The sequence below is a fragment of the Notamacropus eugenii genome, chromosome 1, assembly GCF_028372415.1.
Source record: "Notamacropus eugenii isolate mMacEug1 chromosome 1, mMacEug1.pri_v2, whole genome shotgun sequence".
NCBI lineage: Eukaryota > Metazoa > Chordata > Mammalia > Diprotodontia > Macropodidae > Notamacropus > Notamacropus eugenii.
Genome location: NC_092872.1, coordinates 680,543,312 through 680,555,201, shown reverse-complemented (window position 1 = coordinate 680,555,201; position 11,890 = coordinate 680,543,312). Strand labels below are relative to the sequence as shown.

Here is an 11,890-nt window from a genome sequence, read left to right as displayed (position 1 = left end):
ACAGAAAAGGATGAGGCTGTATCGCTCCAGTGTGGAACATTAAACCATTTGCAACCATGTGCATAGTGGATAGAGCACCCGGCCTAGAATCAAAAAGAAAATCAGACCTGAGCTCATATCCTGCCTCAGACACTCAGTGTGACCCTGGACAAGTCACTTAACTTTTTTGCTTCATTTTCTTCATCTGTAAAAATGAGGATACTAATAGTACCTACCTCCCTAGGTTGTTATGAGGATTATTATTATTATTAATATTGATTGTGAGCTGGCCATTTTCTTGCTATGTCACTATATCCAGTTTATTTTGATTATTCGTGCCAGAGATGTTTTAATTTTATGGTTCTGAAGGCTATAGATGTAGGGGTTCAGTGTAGGAGCCACCACTGAGAACATAACTGAGGCTACAAGATCTGCACCTCTCCCTTGAGCCTCAGCCTGACCTAGGGGTTGTATATAAACAATAATTAGTGTTCCGTAGAAAAGCATGACCACAGTTAGATGGGATCCACAGGTGGTAAGTGCCTTCCTTAGACCCCCAGTGGCTCGGACTCTATTCACTGCAGCTCCAATGAAGCCATAGGAGGTGACAATACAAGCAGCAGGCAAGATGATGTCTGCACTACCCTCAACTAGGGCTATTGCATAGTTGAGGGATGTGTCAGAACAGGCAAGCTGCAGCAAAGGGTAGACATCACAGTAGAAGTGTGGGATATCACGATTAGTGCAGAAGGTGAGCCTGGAAATGAGGGCTGTGTGGAGCAGGGAATGAAGGGTTGTACCAACCCAGATCCCACCCACGAGCATTAGGCAGCGGGGTAGAGTCACCACAGTAGCATAGTGCAACGGTTGGCAAACAGCCACATATCGGTCCCATGCCATGGCGGCCAACACGTAGCTACCCACATTTCCTGCCATCAGGAAGAAGAAGAGCTGGGCCAAGCAGGCTGTGTGACTGATGGACTTGTCTCCAGTAAATAAAGAATAGAGGAGTCTGGGAACTGTGGTGGAAGTGAAGCACAGGTCTCCCAAGGATAGGTTGACCAGGAGAATGTACATGGGGGTGTGGAGATGTGGGTCTGAGATGACAGTTGTAAGAATCAACAGGTTTCCCAGGAGGGCTGCCAAGTACACAACCAGGAATAGTATAAAAAGAAAGTCTTGATGGCTGGAGAAGGCCATGAGGAAGAACTCAGAGGCACCACTCTGGTTCCCCACTGTTACATTACTGTTAGATCTGAGCCTGAGTAGAGAAGAGAGAGATAGGGTGAGTGATACTTCTATAGCTATTGCAAAAAATTAAATTCAACTTCAAGAACCATCAAAGACATTCAGAATATTGCTCCCCATCCTTTAAAGGTCAATTTCCAAAGAGGAGATTTAAAAGTGTTTTTAGCTTTAAAAATATCATTGACATAACGATCCAACCTCTCTGGGCAACTAACAATAGTAATAGCTCCTTATATACACTGTCTCTTTGGAACTTTTCAATAATCCTATGAAGGTCTGTCATATGCTTGAATAATGTGATAGAAGTTTTGGAAAGTCATTACAGAGTCTAGCCCAGTGCAGTCTCACCAACTACCCCTTGACGGGAACACTGTTTCCCACGTCATCTTACAGAATGTCACCCTGACCTCACACCTTATCTTACCTTTGAAAATTACCTTCCTCTTTCTCCTTTTTACCTTCCTCTAAAATAATTGTCTTGTAAAGAAATGCTGCAGGAAGTAAGACAGTACTCACAGATAAATCCTGGATCCTTGGTGAATTTGCCTACTTAAGTGGCACAGTCAATAAAGCATCAGAGGGCCTTGAGTCAGAAAAACCTGAGTTCAGATATCACCTCAGAAACTTATTAGTTGTGTGATCCTTGGGCAAGTCACTTAACCTTTGTCTGCCTCACTTTCCTAGAATTTAAAGTGAAAATAATAATATACCTACCTCCAAGGGTTGTTGTAAGGATCAAATGAAATAATATTTGTAAAGTATTTAGCATGGTGCCTAGCAAACGGTAGGTGCTAAATAAATGTTTATTTCCTGCTAAAGTTTTTCTTTACTTCTTAAAAGTGCCCAACACAATCTTCTGAATTATTCATTTCTCCATTTGAGCTTCTACCAGTCTTTTCCTGGTCTTTCAGTTCCCCAAATTTCCCAGCCTTCCTGGTAAAGACAATGTCCTTTCTCAGCCCAATACCCCTAAGACACGCTTGGTTAAAACAGAGAAACTTACTAGGTAATTGAGGAAGTTTTATTGAAAGAAGAACTTGATTTGGAGTGAAAAGACTTGGATTTGCATACTGGTTAGCTATGTGACTGAGTAAGATGCTCAAGATATCTAAACCTTTAATATAGGAATATTAATGCATATATTACCTATCTTGTGGTGTGGGTGGTGGCTTCAAACGATAAAATGCCAATCTAAAAAACTATAGAAATAGCATTTATAATTTTCTCTTAAATCAGGCTTGTATGTGTATCAACTATAATATTGTTTTTAGTGTATGTCTATGTATGCATGCACATGTGTGTGCATGTATATCTGTATGTGTGTATACATGCATGTGTGTGCCTGACACATAGTAGGTGCTATATTGATACTTACTCCCTTCCTGTTCCACTCTCCCCAAAGACATTGTTCAGTGATGCTCATAAGGGGAAAGTTCTAGAGGTGGCAGTGAGGAACTAGAAATAATAACCGTCTTCCTCCTGGTCCAGTGTTTTGGAGGCATAAAAGAAGATGTATGCATTAAAGGAAACTGTTGTTACGGATACATTTATTGGAGAGGTATCAGATATCCACCCACTCCAAGAAGATAGATAGAATGTAAAGAAGAAGCCTAGGAAGAATTACATTTTATTAATAATCCGGGGATGAAGGATCAAAGAGGGAGAAAGACATTTTTACACAGGCACTGCAACTTTCAAAAACTGTCCTAAGGACAAGAGGTATTGACAAGGAGGAGGAGGAAGAAGAAGAGGAGAAGACAGTTTCTAAACAATACTAGGACAGTAGAATATCACATTCTTCTCAGTTAGGTGTTAATCAGCCAAGAAATGGGAGCAGGAGAGAATGCTTCTGGGCCACTTTTTTCCTCTGGTTCAATAGGGTAAGCTAAATGTGCTGGTGGAAAGGAACCAATCATCTGCTATGGACATTCCGTTGCCCTAATCTTTCTTTCATCTCTATCTTTTTCTAGTATAGCTAAGAAAACAAAAACAATATTCCTATGCCCCACCTCCATTTATTGTTCTTACTTTCCTCATCAGTCTTAGAGCCTTCTGAGTTGAGTGTTCCCTGTAATCTTTTTATAAGACTATGTTACATTTTGGTATTCTTGCTTATTTATGTTTTTACCTCTTCTTCAGCATATATTTTAAAAATCTAAGTTTGTTGGTTTTCTTACACATCTACATCAGTCTCTTTGCACAGTTTCTCATGTTCTTCCTCATTGGCATTGTATCTTTGTTCAGAACTGAATTCTGGACGATTTCCCCTCCTTCTTGACTTGACTGCTATAGAATTTTAGACAAACAAGTCCTATGTTGGTAGGTTTGTTTTCTTCCAATCAATCAGTAAATATTTATTAAGGCTGCATTTTGTGCCAGGTACTGTGCTAAGCACTAAGATTTCAAAATCTTAGGTCCATGTTAGATTGAATTTTATTCTTTCCTCTACCACTAATTTTAATATGAAATGGTTATTTCTCTTCAAGATCACTATCATTTCCACCCTAGCAACCAGTTACTCCTAACTGGTGAAAATCAAGTCCAGAATAGACATTCCCTTTGTACTTTTCCCTTTCTACTTTTCAAAGGATGAAATTATTCTCAAGCTTATTAATTTTTAATTGTTTTGTTCTAGATAGAAGTGTTTCAACAGATCTATTTCTTCCATGTGATATACCTTGATGACAGTTTTGTTTCTGTTTCTGTCTCTATTGATTTCCACCTCAATGCTCATCACTGTGTCTTCCTTATCTGCTTCCTGATATTAGTCAAATATTTTCTTAATATTCAATGCTAGTCTGCCCTACTGTTGTTTATATATGTTGCTCCTTTTCAAGAAAGCCCTTTCAGAGCTATGTATCAGCTGTGCTTGATGCCAATATTGTCAAATTTACCTCCTTGTGTTAGCATCTTTTCTGAGGGACAAGAATATAGCCATAACATCTACAAATCCCTCTCTGTTGATTGGAACCATAGGAAATCTAGATGCAATCAGAAAAAATATCTGTTCACTTCTTCCCAAGGACAATACTAAACCATAAGCAGCTTGCCTCCTAGGGCAAGGAGTGGGAAGAAGACACACACTTCAGAGAATTTCTTTACACTTTCAACTCCATCTTCTGTAACAATGACCCCATAATTCATGGCTAATGGTGGTTCCTTGACCTCTCTCCCTTTCCAACAGGGCCCACTGAAATTCACCCACTTTCCTAAAAGAAGGAAGATGAATCTAGTTGGATAGCTGGATCGCACACTTCTATAAAGCAGAAGGCACTCGCCTCTCTTACCTTTGAAGGACTGTCTCTGACTTTCCACATACTTTCTGAATAATGCTGTGACCCCAGCTATGATCCATCTGGAGAAGGCTGTTTCTGGCTACTGCCTCAGTATCAAGAGCCACAAAGAGGGATGGTTTTCAGGCAAACACAAAGGAAGGAAGAAATTAGTGAAAGAAAAGAAAACTTTCCTCATCATTTCTGTGAGTTTCCTGCTTGTCATATTTAACAGGCTAGTGGAGCATGATTAGTGATCTCTGGAAGCATCCTGGGATGGAATTTCTCCTCAGCTACTTTCATCTAGGTGTCCCTGAGGGCACACTCTTGCTATTTTCTCCTGTTACTCTCCAAGGTTTACCTATCATTACACTGTCATTTCCCTAGTGTCCTTATTGTTTGAACATGAGAACATCAGACATCTCTGGGGCATAGTCAGTTGAGATCCAGGGTTTCCTGACAGAATGCCTCATCTCTCATTCCAAAGATAATTTTCAGTCATGGGCTGGCTCCCTGATTGTGCCATTTCTTTTTATCCTCAAGCACCTCAAGTATTAGCCCACTTCATAGAATCAGCGTTTTGCTCCCTCTTGGTTGCTGCCATTTGTCTTTCCATCAGCATTTTCCTTCCTTCCAGAAGCCTTGTGCAATTTCTCCCTGTCCCTCAAGTCCTCTTCAATAGCCATGGAGAAACATAGTGTGTTTCCTATGTTAATAAGTGTGTATTACATTATGATTGTGGGGGTGTGTTTAGGAATTATGTGGTTTAAATTTATTTTTAGTTTCTCTTTTAATTTCTCTAGTATTTGGTCTATTTTTGTAAAATGTATGCAATGCTGACAGTATGCCTTGTTCTTCGTCATCTGAAGGGATGGGGGAGACACCTGTTCCCCAAGAAAGTAACCTTCTATGATCTTATTTTTTTCCCCCTTTTCTGGGCATTTTCCCAGCCAGTTACTTGACTTCTGAGTTTCCTCTCCACACCCAACTCCCTCGAGTTCCACCCAGCTAGGGCTTAGGGCCTGAGATTCAAATGCTGCTTGCCAGCTTCAGGGCTTTTGGCGGGGGCGGGGCTGCTATTCAGTGTGAGATTAAGATCAGGTGCTCAGGTGGGGGCAGGGCAGCCACACAGGGCTCATTTCCCTCAGGGGGTTTATGGGGAGACCTTCCACAATGGATCCAGGTTCCTGCCTGCTCTGGGAGCCTCTGTTTGCTGCCATCTCCGCTGCTGCCTCCCGAGGGGGCCTGAGTTATGGGGACACCCCACTCCCCTCTCAGCCAGCCAAAAAGGCTCTCTCACTGACCTTTGGCTCCTGTGGGTGGAAGGACCTGGGGCCTGCTGGATATTCTGCCCCTGAAGCCTGCTTGGATCTGCTCCTCTCCATGCCGTGGCCAAGTCAGGGCTGGGCTCTGCTCTGGGTCCAGTGTGCAATGGACCTTTCGTGTCAGTTTTTCAGGTCTCTCTGGAACAGAACTCTCTTCTATTCCATTTTTCTGTGGCTTCTGCTGCTCCAGTATTTGTTGGAAGTTCTTCTTTATAGATATTTTATGGGCTGTGGGTTAGGAGCTAGCATATGTGTGTCTTTCTTCTCTGCCATCTTGGCTCCTCTGCCCCATTAGTCTATTTTTAAAGGTGTTATTTTCTTCAATATTTTTTGAGTCTCCTTTAACAAGCTGTTGACTCATTTTTCATGATTTTCTTGCATTACTCTGATTTCTTTTCCCAATTTTTCCTCCATCTCTCCTACTTGATTTTCAAAATCTCTTTTGAACTCTTCTATGACCTGAGATCATTGCAAATTTATTTTGGAGTTTTTAGATGCAGAAGCTTTGACTTTGATGTCTCCCTCTGATGGTATGTTTTGTTCTTCCTCATCCAAAAGGATGGAAGTAAATACCTTTTCACCAAACAGGAACCTTCCATAGTCTTATATTTTTCCCTTTTTGGGGTATTTTTCCTGCCAGTTACTTGACTTTTGAGTCCTTTATCAAGTGGATAGTATATACTAGTGACCTATAAGTTCTCAGTTCCTCCAAGGTGACACAATCAAGGGAGAGGAAGTTACTCCTCTCCTGGTCTGCATTCTTTGGGAGCAACTGCATGTTTTTCTGCCTAGGATCCTCTCTAAAGCCTACATCAGCTCCACCATACCAGTGCTCTTCCTCACCCGAGGACAGCCACTCAGCCTGAGATAGAGATCAGCAGCTCGATTACCCCAGAGTCTTTAGGCTGAGGGCTCCCAAAATGGATCCTGCTGCTGCAATGGCTGCCACCACCCTGGGGCTGGGGGCTGGGTTCCCTTCCCACCCAGATGAAAGAGCTTTCTTACTGACCTTTGAAGCTGGCTTTGGTGTTTGTAGGTTGAGAAATCTGAGAACTGCAGCTGCTGCCTGTAATTCCATGCCCTGAAGCCGGCTCCAGTCCTGTCCTTGCCTTGCCATCTGGCCAAAAGAGGGCTGTGCTCCACTCTGAGCTTGGTCTGATAGACCTTTCCTGTCAGCCTTTTAGGCTGCCTTGGCCTGGAAATCTCTTTCACTCTGCTGTTTTGTGGCTTCTGCTGCTCTAGAATTTGTTTAGAGTCATTTTCACAGGTATTTTATGGGCTATGGGAATAGAGATAGAGCAGGTCCTTCCTTCTACTCTGCTGCTTTTGCTCCATCCTCTTGGGAAAGAATATTTGCAACTGGTATCTGTGATGAAGGCCTTATTTCTAAAATATATAGAGAACTGAGTCAAATGTACAGGAATACAAGTCATTCCTCAACTGATATATGGTCAAAGGACATGAACAGGCAGTTTTCAAAGGAAGAAATTAAAGCTATCTATAGTCATATGAAAAAATACTCGAAATCACTATTGATTAGAGAGATGCACAACAAAACAAGTCTGAGCTACCACATCACACCTATCAGATTAGCTAACATGACAAAACAGGAGGATGATAAATGTTGGAGAAAATGTGAGAGAGTTGGAACACTAATTCATTATTTTTGGAGCTGCGAACTAATTCAACCATTCTGGAGAGCAATCTGGAACTATGCCCAAACGGCTACAAGAATGTGCATACCCTTTGATACAGCAATGTCACTTCTAGGACTGTATCCCAATGAGATCATAAAAATGGGAAATGGTCTCATGTGTACAAAAATATTTATAGTAGCTCTCTTTGTGGTGGTCAACAACTGGAAACTGAGGGGATGCCCATCAAATGGGGAATGGCTGAACAAACTGTGGTATATGAATGTAATAGAATACTATTGTGCTATAAGAAATGATGAACAGGAAGACTTCAGAGAGGCCTGGAAGAACTTACCTGCAGTAAGGTTGAATGAAAAGAACAGAACCAGGAGAACATTGTACACAGTAACAACCATGGTGTATGAGGAATTTTTCTGGTAGACTTAGACCTTCACAGCAATACAAGAACTTAAAACATTCCCAAAGGACTCGAGGCAAAACACTATCCACATCCAGGGAAAGAACTATGGAAATGGAATGCAAAATGAAGCTGAATATTTTCTCTTGTGTTATGTTTTGTTTTATTTGAGTTTTCCTCATAGTTTCTTGCATTCATTTTAATTCTGTGCAACATGACTAATGTGAAAATGTGTTTAATGAGAAGGTATGTGTAGAACCCATGTAAAATTGCATGCCATCTCAGGGAGGTAGGGGAGAGGGATGGGGTAAAAATCTAAGACTTATGGAAGTGTTTGTGGAAAACTGAAAACAAATTAATTAATTAAATATAACAGAGTGAGGGAGATAGTTGTGCCACTATCCTCTTTCCTGGTTTACCATATCTGGATAATTGCATTTTCTTCTGGGCAGCATGTTTTTAAAAGGGCATTGACAAATTTGAGTATGTCCAAACCAGACCAACCAGTTTGATGAAGGAAATCAAAACTATGCCAAATGCAGAAGAGTTGAAAAGACTTGGAGTGAAGGGTTATTAGTTTGAAGAAGAAAAGACCGAAATAATCAGGTTTCAAGATTTGAAGGGATATCGGAAAGAGCATTATTTAACTTGTTTCGTGAGGTTCTAGAAGGTTGGTCTAAGACCAATGAAAGAATTTATTGGGTTGCAGATTTCAGGGCTGCTCAGCAAAGGAATGACTTTTATTTTTAAGGTAGTGAGCTCTTTATCACTACAAGTATTCAAATATGGGTCTAGAGTATCAACTTTTAAAATTATAGTAGGCAAATATCCTGCATTGGGTAGGAGTTTAGATAAGATTATACAAACATCTTTTGCAGCTTTAAGGATCTTTGACTCTTAAATTTTGATGATAAAGGCATTCCATGATTTTGATATACTTAGGCTAACTAACCTAAGAAATAAAACAACAACAAAAAAACTAAGGCTGTTCTGAGGCATATTCATGAAATTAATGAGATTGACATCATTAGAGACAGGATTAGCCTCCTACAACATGTCCCTTGAATTCTGGATGAAGCAAATCCATGATTTAACCCTTGGGATATTTCTTATGTTTTCACATTTGTTAAATTTGGAAAGTCAGTAACTATATTACTAAGAAATCTCTTTTGCTTTGGGAGACTCTAGGCTGTCAGGGGATTTGTTGCCAAACAAGCTTCCAGGAAAAGATCAACTTTTTGCAAGTACTGCAGTTTCATCACTAGTTTGTCTAATGGGATATAACTAACAATCACAAGTGGTTAATTAGCAAGAGAGATAAAGAAATTTCAGGTCCCAAGGAGTGGAATTTCCTTGTTGTCTCCTTAGCAAAGGAGACAATTATGGGGATTCAACTGCTACACAGATATCTCTCACACAGATAGACCAGTCATAGAAATATTTCATCTTATTCTGGGATGCTCTCAGCATTTTCTGATGGCAGATTTAGGATAAAATAAAATCAGTATTTTTTTTATATTTCTGATGAAATATGTTGTCTATATATCATTTGTATTTTTTAAAATTCCAGAAGGTTTTCTACCTGCCCCCCATATTTTAATATAATTAAAGCTATGAAATCATGGAGCTAACAGTTCATAGGATCACAGTTTATAGGTGCATGGATTTTGAGCTGGATAGGATGCTAAAGACCATCTAGTTCTAGTGCACTCCCTCATTTCCCAGATGAGGACCTGAGGCTATGAGAGGTCATGACTTTCCACACAGCTGTAAGTACCTGATGATATGAACCCAGGGCTTTCTTACTTCAACTCATACTCTATCCAGTATGCCATACTGCCTGTAGTTCAGTTCAGTCCCTCCAGAATCCAATCCAACCTAGAGTTTAGAGATAAGTCTATAGCTCAACAGGATCCCAAGTCCCAGAGTTAAAGTGTGACATTGTTATGTAATTCACAACCCAGCTAAATGAACCTAACTTTTCTAAACAGCCATTTTTAAAGTCTCTTCCTCCTCCCCCTCTCTTTTTTACTTTTCCATCTTTCTCCTTTACTTTTCCTTTTCCCCTTTTCAAATCTCCCTTTTCTTTTCCTTTCTCGTCCTCAAAGGTTTAACTGAGCACCTATTTCCTAGGGCTTGTTGAAGTTGAGATATTGAACTATGGTGCGTAAAAATGCAACAAAGGTAAACGGAGGCAAGTTTTCCAGGCAAGATAACAGTTTATTAATAGTGGCATTATAGCTGTTAATAAATTGTATCAGACTGCCCACATCAGTAGGTCAGCAACTGCAAAGGGATTGAAAAGACCATGTTCATTGAGATCACAAAGGAGGGCAGTGGTTGAAGCAATGGAAAAGCTTTATGATTAGTTGCAGATAAGGAAAGTGGGCTGACCTTCAGGTGTGGCTGCTCATGCTCTTCTCTGACAATTAAGGGATGCTAATTGCTTTCTGGAACTCAGCAGCCTCTGGTAATCTTGGCTAAAAAATCTAATAGTATGAAGCACTGGAATGGACCCTGATGGAGACTTAGAGAGCTTGAGGGGAAAACTGTTGGCATTTTCAGAACTGATATTAATGAACAAAAATGTAAATAGTTGTAAATCCTTTTGAACCAATTGAACTGATGTTTAACATTAAGTACACACACACACACACACAAACACACACACATGTGTGTGTGTGTGTATTTTGAGAGATGTGAGGTGGGACAAGGATCACTGAGCCTGGGAGATAAATAGCCTACCTCTTAGAAGGCTTCCTAAGGCTGCCTTCATATCCCGATTTCTCAGGCTATAGAGGAAAGGGTTCAGCATTGGGGTGACTACTGTGTAGACCACAGATGATGCTGTCTCCTCAGTAGAGTATACTGATGAAGGACAGAAATAAGCACTCAAAACCGTTCCATAGAACACACAAACTACAGAGAGGTGGGAACCACAGGTAGAGAAGGCTTTGCACCTTCCCCTACTCCCTGATGGAATTCTCAGGATGACTGAGACAATGTGGATGTAGGAGGCCACAATACATAGGAAAGGGATTGTCATAACTGGGCCACCAACAGCAAAAACCATCAACTCATTGATATGTGTGTCAGAGCAGGACAGCCTCAGAAGGGGACCGATATCACAAAAAAATTGAGACACTTCCCCTATCACACAAAAAGAAAGATGGGTCATGAGGAAGGTGTGAATCAGGGCAACAAGATTAGTGAGAACCCAACATATACTCACAAGAAGGACACAGAGCCTGGGGCTCATGGCCGTGGTATAGTGGAGAGGGTGACAGATGGCCACATACTGGTCATATGCCATCACAGCCAGCAGAAAGCTGTCTAGATCACCAAAAGTCAGGAAAAAGTATAGCTGTGTTAGGCACCCTACATAGGAAATAGTGTGACATTGGGTATACATATTCACTAGCATCTTCAGAACAGTGGTAGAAGATAAGCCGATGTCAGCTAAAGAGAGGCAGGCCAGAAAAAAGTACATGGGGGTGTGGAGACGAGCTTCAGAGATGATGGCCAGGAAGATGAGTAGGTTCCCAATCATAGTCACCAGGTACATAAATAGAAAGAGTCCAAAAAGAATCTGCTCATGCTCTCGCCAAAGGGAGATACCCAGAGGAGAAATTCAGAGACAATAGATTGATTTCCCTGCTCCATGTCATGGATACACCAGGAAACAACAAAAACCTAAAGAAAATAAACAAACAATTCCTTAAGTACATTAAATTGCATATCAATCAACATTCAGTTTTAAGCATGTTGGACCAATCAGTAAAATACCTAATTTTCAGGGACTTTATTTCTTTATTTGGTTTTTGTCAGCAAAACACTTTACCAGGCTTTGTGAAGGGCCTGTGAAGGGCCACCCACTTTAGGCTCTACTATGTGTGTGGAGAAGGGGGAAGAGGGGGAAATTAGGTGAATCAGTGGGTAGAGCACTGGGCCTGAAAGACCCAGGGAGAGAGACTTGAGTTCAAATCTAGCCTCAGATACTTCCTTGCTGTATGA

The 11,890-nt window shown here is 40.9% G+C and overlaps 1 protein-coding gene and 1 pseudogene across 1 annotated transcript; both read right to left on the bottom strand.

The window, feature by feature from the left end:
- Positions 1 to 288: 288 nt before the first annotated feature.
- Positions 289 to 1,179, bottom strand: LOC140519775 (olfactory receptor 1f45-like). Its single transcript, XM_072633155.1, has one exon. It carries the CDS (start codon positions 1,177 to 1,179, stop codon positions 289 to 291), a length of 891 nt encoding a protein of 296 aa, XP_072489256.1.
- Positions 1,180 to 10,592: 9,413 nt separating this feature from the next.
- Positions 10,593 to 11,539, bottom strand: LOC140521155 (olfactory receptor 1N1-like; annotated as a pseudogene).
- Positions 11,540 to 11,890: the final 351 nt, after the last annotated feature.